The following is a 16,806-nucleotide window of genomic DNA, read 5'->3' as shown; positions in this document are numbered from 1 at the left end:
AATTATTTATAACACTAAGAGGTTTTCCTTTAAAATACCTGGAAAAGAGCCATACTGAGCTCCAGACTGTCTTCTGGCTTCTTCTTCCTTGAAGACAAAATGAAAACAAATTATAAAACAATAGAAAAACAACAACAAAGAAAGCTTTTTTCCCCAGTACCTCAACCTTCAACAGAAATCCAAGAGTATTAACAATATTGGGAAAACTACCAAAAATCTTTCTACATTTCTACAATACAACTGTATAATTATGAAACAAACAAACTTTTTCCTAACCCCTGCGACAAGACTATATAGCCAGTGGTGATTTTAAACTAAAAGTCCCCCCACTTCAGCATCTGGAATGATGGGATTATAGATGTATAGCTAGAATCTTTTTAGATAGTCATGAATCTACAGTTGGAAAGTTAGGAATCATACGAAAAACACAGGGGAAGAATCCCATGGGGAAGGACTAGTACCCACACAAAATAAATAGTACCATCAAAATTTAATTAACCTGGCCAGGAAACTTTGAGTTTGGATGGGGGAAAGGGTTGCTGCTGGGGAAGTGTTCTACATGTTATATTCTTGGCCCAAATTTGCAAATTTAAAAGAAAAAATGAATGTAAATTGGTGAAATGCAAGCTTACAAAACCTTAGAAACTAAAATCAGACAGAAAGGACAAAATGAAAGGAGACTCTTGTCGAGAGCAGTCACCCCACACTCTGCAGCCATCATGGAAAGACAGATTAGAACAGTGTCCTGAGGTCTCATCTACTAGGTTAGCTATAGAAATTTACCCTTTGGGCTCTCTCATGCTCCTCTCGAGCCTTCTTCACCCTTTCTATTCTTTCTTTTATCTCTCGCTCTTCACGTTTGCGTTCATACTTTCTTCGATGTTCAGCAATTTTTTGTGCCTGGAAAGAAGAACCACAGGAAATAAATATGCCTGAAATGTCTGATAAAGTCAAGAGAAGTTTTGTTCCTTCCTCCAGAAAGGCGTTGGTGGTGCACGCTTTTAATGTCAGCACTTAGGAGGCAGAGGCAGGCGGATCTGTGAGTTCAAGACCAGCCTGGTCTACAAAGCAAGTTCCAGGCCAGCAGCCAAAGCTACAGAGAAACCCTGTCTTGAAAAACCAAAGAGTTCCTTCTTCTAATAGTGACTTCCTTACTAAATAGCTCTAAGAAATGACAGATTCATCTTACAGAAAAAGAACCTAACTCATGAGAGCTGGAGAACTAAGGAGGTTCCATACCACTCTGAAGAGTTACAGGTACTTCAAGGTTGCTGGTGGGAAGAGACACTTGTATAGCACTGCTCCTATAAAGAAACCCTAATAAAACTCAATGGTCAAAAAGAAAAAGACATGAAAGCATAAGGGGGAAGAGGAACTAGCTAGAGAGGGAGAATGGAAAAGAGTAACGGGAACAAGAATGATCAAAATACACTGTGTACACGTGTGGTAGTTTGAATGTAAGTGACCTCATTAGCCCATGGGGAGTGGCACGACGAGGAAGAGTAGACTTATGGAGAAAGTATGTCACTGTAGGGATGGGCCTCGAGGTCTCATATGTGCTACACCCAGGGACACAGTTCCCTTCCTGCTGCCTGCAGATAAGATGTACAACTCTCAGCTCTTCTCCAGCACCATGTCTGCCTGCAGGCTGCCATGTCCACCAAGATGATGAACTAAACCTCTGAAACTGTTAAGTGAGCCCCAACTGAATGCTTTCCTTTATAAGAGTCGCTGTGATCATGGTGTCTCTTTGGAACAACAGAACTCTAAGACAACATGTAAATGAAAACCATTGTGTATAATTAACATAAGCCAGTGAACTCATCAAACATGACCAAACAAAGTCATGCTTTAAGTGCAATGTCAGCTGCATTACACACTATGAAACAAAAAAGAGAAAAGGGGAGAAGAGGGGAAGCGGAGGTCACTATGTAAAATAAATGAAAAAAAAAGTTATTAAAATACAATAAAGAGAAAATTTCTAATCTCAAACAAATGACAAAGCTCAAGGATAAATACATTACAAATTTTAGGACAATTCTTACTTGAAGGCTTATACCCAATACATAGTACCCAGGACTTACAAGTCACAGATCAGTCAGCAGAAAAACTAACATTAAAAATGCCTGCCAAAGTAAGGCAGATACTCAAAACACATACCAAGTTTTTGCCAGTCTGTCTCTATTTAAAGTTCTTTCATGTATGAAACGGGGGCTAGGTGGAGCTGGTTAAGAACACTGACTGCTCTTGCAGAGGACCTGGGTCTTATTTTTATGACCCACACAGCAGCTTACAACTGTCTTTACCTCTAGTTCCAGACAGACCAATGTCTTCTTGTACCCCTGAAAGCACTGCAGGAACATGGTACCCTGACACACATGCAGTCAAAACACCCATACACATAAAATAGAACAATTCATTAAAAAATGGGGGATATGGCCAGAAATAATTCATGTTGGACACTGGGGTATAGTTGTATGGTAAGTACATGATTAACACTCACAAGGCCCTGTGTTTGACCCCTAGAACCACCCTAAAAGGGATGGGCGGGTGGGGTGGAAACAGGCCTTTCAAATACTTTGGAGATGAACAGTTAGTATTCAAATGTTACTTTAGTGTCCATACAAATACTTTTTAAGAACTTTATGTTTTAGAATATTTTCAACATTTGCTAAGTTTACAGTAATAAAAATTTCAAAAGGCGCGCGCGGTGTGTGTGTGTGCGTGCACGCGCGCCTCCTTTACTCCCAGCACTTGGGAGGCAGAGTAGTAGGTCATCCCTGCGTTTGAGGCCAGTCTGGTCTACACAGTCCAGGACAGCCAGGACTGCTACACAGTGAGATTCTGTCTTAGGAGCCAAACAAAAGACTTGTACATAAAGGTTCTATAGCTTTTGGATTTTCATTAAAAACAAACAAACAAACAAACAAACAAATAAACACACCAACCTTTGGGAGCCAGTGGAGACACATACCTTTAATCCCAGCACTTGGGAGGAAGAGAAAGGCATATCTCTGCTAGTTCCAGGCCAGCCTGGTCTACACAAACAGAGTTCCAGAAGATCTAGAGCTACACACAGAGAAATCCTGTCTTGAAAAGCAAAACTTATCAGTAGTAAAGAGGTTTAAAAAAAAAAAAAAAAACTGAACTTGAAATTCACCTCCGAGAGGTGCTGCTCCTTTGCACACGCCTATTACAGACGGGCAGTGCAGATGTCAAACATAACCCTGGGGCACATTTTGTGGTGTTCAGCTGCTTTCCTTATTGTAAACCTTACCCTTCTTTCCTTTTTGAGACAGGGTCTCTCTACATAGCCGGAACTTAGAGATCTGCCTGCTTCCATCTCCCAAGTGCTGGGATTAAGATGTGTGTACTCCACTTTTCTGATTTTGTGTTATTCCACTGAAGTCTTGCAGAAAAGTCAGACAGCCTATTCTCTGGCAGTGTTCAAAATGGAAACATGACATACTAGTGAGGATTCCAAGTGACTTTTAACCTCTACATGCTTCATCTCCTGCTTTTCAGAGGATTATACGTTCCAGGCCAAGAACAAAGCCATAGTCTTAAGTAACGCTCCGACATACCCGAGGCTGAACTTCTTTCAGCATTGCACTGGCATCCTCGTCATAATCCAGTTTACAGGCAAGGGCAAGATCATGAGCTGCCTCTTCCCAGTGACCCAGGAGTCTGAAATAGATGCAAACTCATTGAAAGAGTCACTTACAAAAACCAAAAACAGAAAGTTTTCACTTAATTAACTACGAATTTTTATCACCAATTTAAGCACTATCTTATTGTGATGGTTTTCTCAAAGCCTGAAGGAACTAAAATTTCTACAATGACAATTCTGATGTATTTAAAAGAAGGAGGTAAAGTAGTAATTTTCTAACATGACACTCACATGGTATGTTCTATGTAGGCTTGAAGGTCAAAGTCATACACATGTGCCTGCTTTATTGAGAAAGCAATCGAAACCAGTACTCAGAACTAAAAAACCGGGGCAGAGAGGCAGTTGAAAATGAGGTGGAGACCATGTAAACCATGACATGAAAAATTCCTATCTTCTCAAGATAAATGCAATAAAAACCCTAAACCCAAATATAAACAGAAATAAGACTTTCACATTCACAAGACAAATACACACACACAAATCTTGAAATTAATTTTCTAAATATTTTGTTTTAGCCACATATTTTAAATGGGCTATATTCTTAAAGACAACCTTGATGCCAAGAAAACCTTTACAATTTATTTGGAGGGTGCACTATGCTAAGTTAGTAACTATGAAACATTGTTAATATATATGATAAGTTTAGAAAATCACTTAAGGACAAAGACTTAAAAGGCAAACATTTAATTTTTAATTGAAAATCTCAACTTACAAATTCTTCATTCAAATCATGAATTTATAGAGATTATTTTTTGGTTGTTTAATGAAGTAACAGTAAAGACAGTAACAGAGTGTGTGTGTGTACCCTACCACACAATTTTAGTGTCCACAAAAATGAACTAAGGTTTCTTAGGAAAATAGCTTATTCTAAATCTCAAACCAGTCAGTGTACAAGAGGAGCCCATGCTGGTACTAGACCACAAAGCACCACGTGAGGACTAGTGGCTAACCTCAAAGACACCAACAACGTGGGTATCTACTGCACCTACACAGCATTAATACACTTTATTTCAACCTTTCCCCTTTCTCTTTGACTTCCCTTCATAAAACTCATTACTATGAGTCTTTAATAGACTTGTGCCAAGAACATCCCTTCTCTCCAGGCAGTGGTGGCACCATGCCTTGAATCCCAGCACTTGACAGAAAGATGCAGGTGGATCTCTGAGTTCGAGGCAAGCCTGGTCCACAAAGTGAGTTCCAGGACAGCCAGCGCTGCTTCAAAAAGAAACATTGAAAAACAAAAACAAGGGCTGAAGAGATGGCTTAGAGGTTAAGAGCACTATTTGCTCTTCCAGAGGTCCTGAGTTCAATTTCCAGCAACCACATGGTGGCTCACAGCAATATATAATGAGATCTGGTGCCCTATTCTGGTATGCAGATGTACATGCAGGCAGAACACTGTTACATAATAAGTAAATCTTAAAAAAAAAAAAACACCAAAGGAACACCCATTCTCATCTCTATTCACATTTGACCTACACCTGCTTCTCAATCCACCTGAAAGTCACTGGACTTCCCTAAGACAATGTGAAGCACTAAGTTTTACCACTAGAAATGATTACTAGACTATCCATATTATTTTTGAAAGGTCCAGTAATGAATAAAGAAGTTCAGGCTTGTGTATTCAATATAGAATTGTCTCTCTTTGATTCTTTGCCCCTTCTCCCCCAGACAGGGTTTCTCTGTGTAGCCTTGGCTGTACTGTAACTCACTCTGTGGACCAGGCTGAGAGCTCCACCTGCCTCTCCCTCTGAGTGCTGGGATTAAAGGTGTGCAGCATCACTACCCAGCCACACCCAGCTTTTTAAATCATGGGTCCTATGGGCCAAACTCAGTCCTCCAAGCACTGTAACACCTATTTCCCCAGACCTCTTTGCTCATTTACCTGTGTGCTTTCCCTCGCCACTTGTATGGCTGAGCTGAATCAGGGTTTATTTCAATGGCTCTGTCACAGTCTCGAATGGCAGCATTTGGCTTCTGTAATTTGACGAAAACACTAAAAAATGAAGGTACAATTCATTTCAAACAATAAAACCTTTGATCTTTCTACAAAATCAAAACTATTTAAACAAAGGATTATAAGAAGTCTACAAAAGGTACTTTTGTACTTAAGTGTTCTTACCTGGCTCTCTTGGCATACAGAATAGCCAATCGAGGATTTAGCTTGATAGCGTCAGTGAACAAGTCAATGGCTTTCTGCAGCTCACCTGAGGTTAAATAAAACTTACTAAGAAATATCCAAAGGACAAAAACATTAATAAAATACTTTGCCTTTTTATTCTGATTAACAATTATATATTCTTTCCTCAGTCTATTTTTTTAAAAAGAGAAAAGACTAGTGGAGATGAGAGACATATTCAGTGCCATTTACTTTCAAATAAGCATGAAACGTTGCATTGGGAAGTCAGTACTATAACTATTTTTTTCTTTTTGGTTTTTCAAGACGGGGTTTCTCTGTATTGTTTTGGAGGCTGTACTGGAACTCACTCTGTAGACCAGGCTGGCCTCAAACGCACAGAGATCCGCCTGCCTCTGCCTCCCAAGTGCTAGAATTAAAGGCGTGTGCCACCAACACCCAGCACTGTCACATTTTTTAAAGAAGGGACTAGAAGAGATACCTCGGTGATTAACAACACTGACTGCCATTTCAGAAGATACACAACCAACCATCTGTAGCCTTAGTTCCAAGAGATTTGATGCCTTATTCTAGTCTCCAAGGGTACTAGGACACTCATACACATAGAATAATAAAAATAATGTTTAAAAACATTTAAGAGTTGGGTATGGTGGCACAGGTCTTTAATTCCAGCACTTGGGAAGCAGAAACAGGCGGATCTCTGTGAGTTCGAGGCCAGGCTGGTCTACATAGGGTGCTTCAGGATAGCCTAGAACCTTACACAGACCCTATCTTGAAAAACAGAACAAGACAAACAAAATAGAAAAAATTTTAAAGAAAAAAGACAAAGCAAGATGATATACATTTATAAACTCCAGCACCCAGGAAGCAGAAGTCAGAGCACTGCAAATTAGAGGTAAGCCTAGGCTACACAATTAATCCCAGAAAACCTAGACTATACAGGGAGCCTGTCTCAAAAGAGAAGACCCACATGGTAGCATCAGTGAATGAACTTCTGAAGGCTGCTCTCTGACCTCTACACAAGAAGTGTGCATGTGTACCCCAATCCCAAGCAAAAAATTAATGGGGAGCTGGAGCAATGGTCAGGAAACTTAATGTTCTTGCAGAAGACCCAGGTTTGGTTCCCAACACTCACAAGGTGGCTTACAACCATTTCTAACTTCAGTTCCAAGGGATCTAAGACCCTGTTTTGACCTCCAAGGGCACCAGGCACACATGTGGTACACACACATACATGGAAGCAAAAATATACACACACAAAAAAATAAATCTTTTAAAAATCCAAAACATTGCTGGGCACTAGTGGCCTACTCCTTTAATTCCAGCATCAAAGATGAGAGTTCCAGGTAAGTCAGAGCTATTACACAGAGAAAACCTATCTTGAGAAAAACAAACATATCCAAAACACTAAGTAAATGTAAAAAAAATAATAAGCACATTAATTTTATGCTAGTCATCTTAAGTTTTACTTGTTAGAAAGATGAATTAAGCTTAAAAAGGATTAAGTGTCCAACTAATTTCACAAGGTTGATAAGAAAACAAGAGTACTTCTTCAATGCACAAAAATGGAGACATTTAAGCCATTAGCTTTATTCACAGTTACCATTATTTGTCTCTGTGTGTTTATAAATGTATGCACACATGTTGGGTCCAGAAGATGGCATTGGATCCCTTTGAGCTGGACTTACCCACATTTGTGTATCACCCAACAGGGGTGCTAGGATCCTAACTCTAGTCCTTGTGACAGAGGGAATGGCAAGCATTCTTAATCACTTCATCTCTCTGGTCCCACATTCATTTATTCTTATTTGTGTATGCATGTATGCAGAGAAACCAGAACGACTTTCACAAGTTTATCTCCTTCCATCATAGGAGTCTCAGGGCTTGAACTCAAATTGTCAGGGCTGGTCGCAAGTACCTTTACCAACTAAGCCATCTTGATGGCTCAAAAATTTTGTTTTTCTTTTCTTTTCTAACTAGCCCTTTTAAGAGAGGATATCCAACAAAAACAGAATTAGAAGAGTTCTTTGTGTAGATCAGTTTAATTCTCAGGGGTAAGACAACTAGAACCTTAAAATATGTACCCAATTAATGAATATGGGATTTCAGCAAACTTCACAATAACAAAACACACAAAAAAGTCTTCTTCCAGGAGGGGTGGTACACAACTTTAATAATCCCAGCACTCAGGCAGGTGAATCTCTGCAAGTTTAAGGTCAGCTAAGGCTACATAATGAGTTCTAAGATAGCCAGGACTATATATTGAGTTTGTCTCAGAAAAACAAAAACAGTAAAAAAAAGTCTTATTAGTACTACTACATGTATGTATGTATGTTAGTTACAGGTAATTCTTTCTGGTAACAGGGATATACCATGTTCTAAACAAACATTTTACCCTCAGTACTAGAGTTCAAAGCCAGGGCTTTGCCAGTCCCACACAAATGCTCTGCCACTACAGCACCAAACTAAAAACAAAACAAAAAAACCAAAAACAAAGATTTGGACTTGATTATTATCTACTTAACTGAGACCTTGTGCTCAATCCCACCACAGTGTATGCTGTGTGTTCATGTGAAGGAACATAGTAACAAAACTTTACATAGTTGCACATGCCTCTAATCTCAGTACTGAAGAGACTGAGGAAATAGGATTACATTGGAGAGTTGCCTAAACTACATCAAAAGGACCCTATCTCTAAAAGACAAACACAAACAAAATGTAAAAGACAGAGACAGTTACAGTCTGACCACAGGAGGTGGGAAGAACATCATGGTAAGTCTTCAGATGTTGTATGCAGGACTGGCCCTTAGGTACAACAGCAGTTCGTGGGTATGAAGGCATCATACGCCTTTAATCCAGCACTCAGGAGGCAAGACAGGTGGCTCTCTGTGAGTTGGGAGGCCAGCCTGGTCTACACAGGGAGTTCCAGGCCAACTAGAGCAACATAGTATGAACCTGCCTCAAAAGAATAAAATGGCGGCCTTAATAAAGGCAAACAAAAAACAAAACAAACAAAAACAAAACCCCAAAAATCAACCAAAACCTCAAAATATTAAAAGAAAACAGTAGAATATAAAGAATAATCAAGTAACAAGGACCCAAACTTAAAAAAAAAATGGTACAAAGAGCTGGGGATGGTGCCAAAGCCAAAATCCCCCAGCATTCAGAGGCTGGAAGAGGAAGGCTGGAAAGGCCAGACTCGCTGCACAATGGAAGTTCTGAGCTAGCTCTACTACATACAGAGACCAACACTTCCCCCATCCAAGCCCCATCCTCCAACGCCAAAAAGTCAAGCTGCCAATACGGAACAACAATGTTAAACCCATCCTAAAATAAAACTCGAGTCATCTTCTAAATCAAGTGCAAATGCGCATCAGCACGTGACTTAACTGTCGGCATTACCTAACTATGACAGTGACAACAGTGACAAGCCACCCAAGGTATGAAGCAGTCTGTGTTAAATGTTACTGGTAATTGTCCTAACAGTCCCAAGTTTATGATCACTTGTTCTAACTCTAACTAAACATAAACAATACCAAGCCACTCTGATAATCTTATTCTTGATTACATTTTTAGCGGTGTGAGAGATGGCTCAATGGTTCAGAGCTCTTGTAAAAACTCAGGTGTCATTCTCAGCACCACAAGGTGACTCACATCATCTGCAACTCCAGTTCCAGGGAATCTGACATTCTCTCTTCTGGCTTCTACCGGCACTAGACACACACATGGTGCACACACATAGATGCAGACAAAACTTTCAAACATTGAAAAAAAATAATTAAATTTCTGACAAGAACAGGAGGGGGCATGCCAAGGAACACATGGGAGTTAGAGGGCAACCTATGGAAGTGGTTCTCTCCTTCCACCACAGGTATCAACCTCAGGTCAAATCAACTAGGCTTGGTATGAGTCCCTTTGCCTGTTAAGCCAGTATGCTGCCACCAATAGCAATTTTTTGAAGACCTAAAATGCAGGGACTATATTCTTAGTTTAACAAGTGTTTGACCTAAGACCACTACTTATGAAAGGTATTACATTATGTCAAAAGTTATGAATTGCCAGGACTTTGTTTTTTCAAGACAGATGTTCTCTGTGTAGCCTGTCCTGGACCTCGCTCTATATACCAGACTGATCTCAAACTCAGAGAGATAGATCCCTCTGTCTCCTGAGAGCTGTGGGACTAAAGGTGTGCCCAAACCACTGTCTTGGTTTTTGTTTTTGTTTAGACAAAGCTTCAGGGTAGCCCTGTCTGTTCTGTAACTCCTTCTGTAGACCAGGCTGGCCACAAACTCAGATCCGTCTGCCTCTGCCTCTGCCTCCAAGTGCTGGGATTAAAGACGTGCGCCACCACCACCCGGCCTCTCTCATCTTTTTAAAAGCCGCTTCTGAGGAGAGAAAGGTCATGGGACATACAGGAAGAGGCTAAGTCAGATCTGTCTATACTGAGGTAATGTGACTGATGCTGAAACACTTTAGACTCTTTGTCATGAGGAAGGGAATAGCTAGACAGCAGGAACCTAACATCTTCAGGATGGTAGCTCAAACCCTTCATGCTCACACTATTTACAGTCACCGCAGTAGAATATTCACACTATTATAAAACTACAGCGAAAAGAACACACTACTCACCATCATTTAGGGCTTCAATGGCAGCCCCCTTCTTTTCATTTGCTTGATCCATCATCTCCTCAGTTATCTAACAGAAAATTGAAGAAGTGAAGTAAGAGAAGGGAGCAATGTGAACTTTCTAGAGGATGACAGTCACTATCTACACATTCATGTGCTCGCCTCTAGTAGTGAAAAACTAGTGATAACCTGTCTTAGACAGGACTTCCAATTGTCTTTCCTCCTCCATGGAACTTTCCATGAAAATTAAATCCAATCTCTACATAAAAAGTGAACTGTAGAAGACATAAGTCTTATGCCTTTCTTCGCATAAAAACTGTGAGCACTTATACTAGTTATGAGAATAAATACCAAGAATAATGCTGGTGCTCTTTTCTGGCCTGCAGGTGTCCATGCAGACAGAATACTGTATACAGAGTAAATATAAATCTTAAAAAATTAAAAAATAAACTAATAAGGCCAACTTAGTAAACACAATGAGTTACAGGACAACGGCAGCTACATAATTAGTAAGACCCTGTCTTGGTGGTGGTGGTAGAGCAGGAGAAGGTGATGGAAATAATTTGCTATGTCTAAGAACAGAAAGGAAAGCTAACTAGAAAATTCAATGGAAGTGACAAGTTACACAATCTGTAAAACAAGAACATACAAACACCAAGCAAGCCAGCTGCGTGGTAGCACACACCTTCATCTCGGCATTTGGAGGTGGAGGCGGAGGCAGAAGACTGCTCAAAACCCAAGGCTACCTTGGTTTACTGAATAAGACATTTATGAGGAAAAACAACTACAAAAAGCAAAGTCAGAGTTCCCAAAAAAAAAAAAAAAAACTGTATAAAACACAAGCCAAGCCTATAAAAGTTTCCAAGGCCACATAAGACCTCCACAAAAAAGAAAAAGTAAAATTACGTCACATAGATAACAATGGCTTTATGTATATATGCAACCCAGGACACACAAGTCAAAGAAACTATGGTATTTGTCTCACTGAGTCTGAAATATTTTACTTAACAGGATTTCCAGATGGACCTATTTTCCAACAAACAGTATAATTTCATTCTTCTTTATGGTTTAGTAAAACTCCACTGTGTATACACACATTTCCTTCGGGTTGAATGAACACCATAGGCCCATTTATTTGCATGCTTAGACCAGTTAATTAGCTGAGAAGTACTAGGAAGTATGGCCATGTTGGAATAGATGTGTTCTTGTTGGAGGTGTGTTGCTGGGGGTGAGTTTTGAAGTTTCAAAAGCCCAAACCAGGTCCAGTGCCTCTATCCCTGCTGCCTATGGCTCAGAATGTAAAGTTTTCAGCTACTACTCCAGCAGCCTGTCCCTGCCATGTGATAATGAACCCCTGAAACTGTAAGCAAGTCCCCAATTAAATGCTTTCTCTCTTAAGAGTTGCTTTGGCCATGGTGTCTTTTCACAGCAATAGAAGAACCCACTTACCTGTTGAGAAGCAACTGGCCAAGTCCCTAACTTGGTCTATTGTGAACAGGACTGCACTAGGCATAGATATCGGAGTGTGCCTATGGCATGCTGACCTTGTTACAAGTCTGTATTCAAGAGGGAAATGGGATAGGACAGAATACCTATGGTCAAACAATCTATTTCAATCTGTCTTTATGAAATGAAAAAGGATAATTACTTTGATTTGATCAGTATACACTGTGTATATGTATGTACTGAAATTATCATGCCATGCTTGAAAAATAGTTTTGTGTTAAAGAGAAAGTAAATTTGTTAGATCTATATCATGTTAATTGTATTTATTGAAATATTCTGATCTACTTCTAAGCTATTTATTAAATTCTATGACAAATTATAAAACATGCTTTTAAGAACAAAGTCAGAAACAGTTGAAATAACTAAACAGCAAACCATATGCAATGCCAGGGTAATTTGAGACAATTAGCAAATTTTTAAAAAATAAGCAGTCTTCACTTGAAGAATGCAGAAACATTAAAAAAACAAAACAATCCACAAGAAAGGCTGCAATTCACCCTTTGTAAGCTAATGTCAAACCTAGTACCCTGATACTTTTTTTTTTTTGAAGATAATGCAGAACACCATCTTAACAGAATGGTGTCAGAAGTGGGATTGAATTTCCACACAAAATAACAAAAGATTTAAAGGAATTTTAGAAACAGAAGAACGGAGAGAAGCACAGATTTTGGTAGCATTTTTCTCAGGTGTGCTCTGTTTTGCTAGCCACAAGCCGAGATTCATGTGGCTCGCTTACCGGAGTCTTCCTGACTCGGCATAAACAGAAAAAAAAAAAAAAAAAAACCAGCAAGGTTCTTTTAAGAGACTCTGCTAACGATTGAAAGGTGTGTACGTACAGCTGGAAGTGGCAGCTTTTGCTGGATGTCAGCATGGACTGAGGCGGTAAGCTGCAATCACGCTTACGCCCGCCATCTTGGAAACGACAGTTTAAAACAGCCGCGGTTTTACAGATAAGACACATGGTCAGAAAAACATAAAGATTTACAGTAAAGTCAGACTTGGATGAACAAAACCTCTAAAGGATTACAGTGTGTTTAAAAATATACGTAAGATTGAGAGAAAAAAATAAAGAAGCTGGCTGTGGTGGCGCACGCTGGTAGGAATTGCTCCAGAGGCAGAGGCAGGCAGGTTTCCAAAGAGAAACCCTGTCTCAGAGAAAAATAAATAAAAGTGAAAGAAATAAAGTAATAATAAATAAATAAATAAGCCACGTAAAGATGGAAAATACACAGAGAGTCTGGATACTGCACGCTATTGTGTTTTTCAGTTTTTTGATTACTCAGGAAGGAACTGCTAAAGTACACTTGATTATAAATGCTGCTGAATTAATCCAACTTATATCTTTTAAAAATGCCTTGACTTCAAAATTTAAGTATAAGGATATGTTACTTGGGAAAGGAGATTTTACTTATGTTTCTACAGAAAATGAAAAGCTGAGGATTCCTTCCAGGCTTCTATGGTTTGATGAACCAAGATCCCCGGAAGCAGTGGACCAAGTGTTCCAACAACTGAAACAGCTAAGATGATGCAGCTTTACAGACCACAAAAATAAGGACTTATACAGGTTTCTGAGTTTTGTCATGATCCCCATGGTATAAACAGCGCCCCCTTCCAGCATGAAGCAGTTTGGAATGAGCGACGTCCTAATTCCCATCTTGTTTATAAATCTTTGTTTTCATTTAAATGGGATTGTTTATAATTGGCTAGTGATCACAGCCAATCTTTTTTAATGGTAAAAAAGGGAATGTTATGGGTATTGTTTTTCATTTATTGATACAAATTCAAGGTCAATTTTGTGATGTCTATATTTCTCCTCTTGATTAAGAATTGTGCTTATACTGATCTTTTACAACGTAATGCATAATTGAATACAGATTATAGATAGTTACTTATAATAGTTAGAATTTATAGTTAAGTAAGTTAGGTTTTCTAGATATACAGAAATATATTTGAGATAGATAAACAGTCTTCAAACCTCTCAAAGACCTTCAGAAAATGGCATTTAAAATGGTTTAGGGTTTTTCCTGATAATGAGAAATGTCTGCTCCTGGCAGCACCAATTACGTCTGAGAGGAAGATGGGCATCAAAGAAACTTGTTATGGAGTTTGCTTTCAACATGGCAAGATTAGCCATTTGGGCAAGAAACTGCTCTTGCCTGTACTGCTTGACTGTTGTTGTATAATCTGGACATGCAGGACCCAGAAAAGTGACTACTGAACTCAGTCTTACAGGTTCCTGCTTCATGAAAGAGTCTACGAGACTTTCTGCAGGACACAGAAAAATGACTGACAGATTGCCGATGCAGATGGACAGTTTGAAATTTCCTGCTTTGCTGAGAAATGTTCCAGACACATTGTGGCCTATGGGCTGAAGATGGATGCCCCAACATTACAGAGGAACTTCGGGTGACTGTCCAGGTAGCAAGATGTCTCTACCAATCCTAGTGTTTATATATTATCCTTCTGTGGTCTTTGATGGAGTTGAAGACAGATAGTTATAATTATAGTTTTCCTTAGTTATGATAAAAGATAAGTTACATATAGAACTTTGAACTCACAAGGATGGTATGGATGATATTTTCTTTAAATCTTGCTAAAATATTGTAACTATGTTCTTATTTGATAACCGTTCTGTTATACACAATTTGACTGTGTTAAAGTTAAGACCTTTCTTTTTGTTTAAACAGAAAAGAGGAGGTATTGGGGGAAGTCCTGTGCATTTGTCAATAAAGTACTGTTGAGCCAATAGGAAACCTAGATAGGAGGAACTAGGAGTCCAGGAGGACTCTGGGAAGGAGAAACACAGGAGTTCGAGATGTAACCGCCATGGGGTAGGAAGCCCGGAACTATTCTCCGGTAAGAGAAATACTTAGATTAACAATTATGGGGTAATTACTTAAGTCAGAGCTAGCCAGTAAGAAACAAGCAAGGCCAACAAGCTTCATAATTAATACAGCGTCTTGTGTGTTATTTGGGGACTACAACTCGGCAGAGCCCAGGCGACTGACGGGTGATAAACCAAAGCGGCTAGCAAGGAAAGCTTCTTTTAACAACACCACACACAGAGTATATTATTATATTCAGATGAAGACAATGAGGATGGGTTAGCCAACATAACTTCAAATGAATCTCAAATCTGAAATGCCTACACTGACAAACAGTAAGTAAGAGCTAAACTTTCTTCACACAAGGGAAAAGTCAAGCAGAGATGGAGAGGGGAAAGCACTCCTAAAAATTCATACCTGGGCTGATGAGCTGTCTCAGCAGGCAAAGGTGCTTGCCATCTAGCCAGATATGAGTCTGGACCTCCAGGACCCATATGGTAAAAGGTCTGACCTCCAAGCACACACACACAGAATAAATAAACACTTAATAAACAAATTCCAGCTGAGCATGGGTGGCTCACACCTTTAATCCCAGCACTCGGGAGGCAGAGGCAGGTGGATCTCTGTGAGTTAGTTCAAGGCCAGCCTAGTCTACAGAAACTTCAATAAAGGCTGAGTGAATCAACAAAATACAAAGCTTTAGAGTTGGGCATGATGATACCACTCTTGCAATACTAGCAGTTGGGAGATTGAAGCTATAGGATCATTTTGTTTGAGAACTGTCTGGGCCATGTAAAATGCTCAAATAAATTAATAAGTAAATCAGTGAATGAATAATTAGAAGGAGAGCTTCAGATTTAGGTTGACTGAGTGCATGTACAAAGCCCTGGATTTCATCACCAGCATCCCCAATTGGGCATAGCGACAAGACCTTTATTTAGAGCATTTGGGTAGCTAGGGCGAAAACTTTCAAGTAAGCCTAAGCTAAGAGACCCTGTCCAAACAAACAAAAAGTGAGAAAGGAGAAGCATAAGAAAGGAAAAGGACGGCCGGGCATTGGTGGCACACGCCTTTAATCCCAGCACTTGGAAGGCAGAGGCAGACAGATCTCTGTGAGTTCGAGGCCAGCCCAGTATACAAAGCAAGCTCCAGCACAACCAGGGTTGTTATAAAAACAGTCACACACACACAAAAAAGGCAATTCTAAAGGGTTCAATAGTTAAGGGCACTGGCTGCTTTTCTAGAATACCTCAATTCAAGTCCCAGCAACCACATGGTGGCTCACAATTATCTGTAACTCTAGTTCCAGGATATTAACACCCTCTTCTGGCTTCCCTGGACATCAGACATGTACATGGTACACAGACATATTTGCAGACAAAGCACTCATACACATAAAATTTAAAAAATCATCTTAGAAAAAGACATTTGTAATTGTAGGTATATACTTTAAGGGAACAATTTTACTGACTAATCAAACTGAAGTAAATTTAAAGAAGTAAAACAAAATACAAGATTTCAGAGATTATAATTAAAACCACCATGGGAATTCACAAATATTTTAGATAGTAAGACTGAAAAATGTGTCAAAATGCTGTAAGTCAAAGACTTATTATGCAATTCTTGCGAGTCGTGTTATAAAATAATCCCAAAACTGAGGAACTTTACTTTCCTAAAATAAGTCATCAAATTTACCTCTGCATTTTCATCTCCCATTTCTTGAGGGGCACCAGTGTCTGGCTCAATTACACCATCATTGTCAATTTCTGCAAAAGTTAAAAACATGAAATTAAAACCTAAATAAAAAGTGTGATATAGCCACTACTTACTTGAAACTATTAAAATCAGATGAACTTGCCTAGTGTGTTGGACATTGTAGATATTATAAACACCTCAGAAAGACAATGAACTAGTTGCTACTATAACATGAGCTAGTTTAACTTGAACTCTAAATCTTTACAAAATACTTGCCTGTTAAAAATAATTACTAGTAACTATTAGTAGGTAAGCCTACTACTTAGGGGTATGCTGGAGAGATGGCT

General features: G+C 39.3%; 1 protein-coding gene across 1 annotated transcript in view; it reads right to left on the bottom strand.

Annotated features, from left to right (window-relative positions):
* The window catches only part of St13 (ST13 Hsp70 interacting protein), a 41,378-nt gene that overhangs the window by 6,564 nt on the left and 18,008 nt on the right, over window positions 1–16,806 (bottom strand). Inside the window, exons 4-10 of the mRNA XM_040752757.1 lie at window positions 16,460–16,530; window positions 10,437–10,503; window positions 5,793–5,877; window positions 5,556–5,666; window positions 3,585–3,687; window positions 784–900; window positions 39–87 (exon numbers count right to left, since the gene is read on the bottom strand). Coding sequence (XP_040608691.1) covers window positions 39–87; window positions 784–900; window positions 3,585–3,687; window positions 5,556–5,666; window positions 5,793–5,877; window positions 10,437–10,503; window positions 16,460–16,530 — 603 coding nt within the window. The remainder of the gene's footprint in view (window positions 1–38; window positions 88–783; window positions 901–3,584; window positions 3,688–5,555; window positions 5,667–5,792; window positions 5,878–10,436; window positions 10,504–16,459; window positions 16,531–16,806) is intronic.

The sequence above is a fragment of the Mesocricetus auratus genome, unplaced genomic scaffold (assembly GCF_017639785.1).
Source record: "Mesocricetus auratus isolate SY011 unplaced genomic scaffold, BCM_Maur_2.0 Super-Scaffold_100010, whole genome shotgun sequence".
NCBI lineage: Eukaryota > Metazoa > Chordata > Mammalia > Rodentia > Cricetidae > Mesocricetus > Mesocricetus auratus.
Note: the sequence above shows the minus strand (reverse complement) of the source record. Positions and strands in the feature narration are given on the sequence as shown.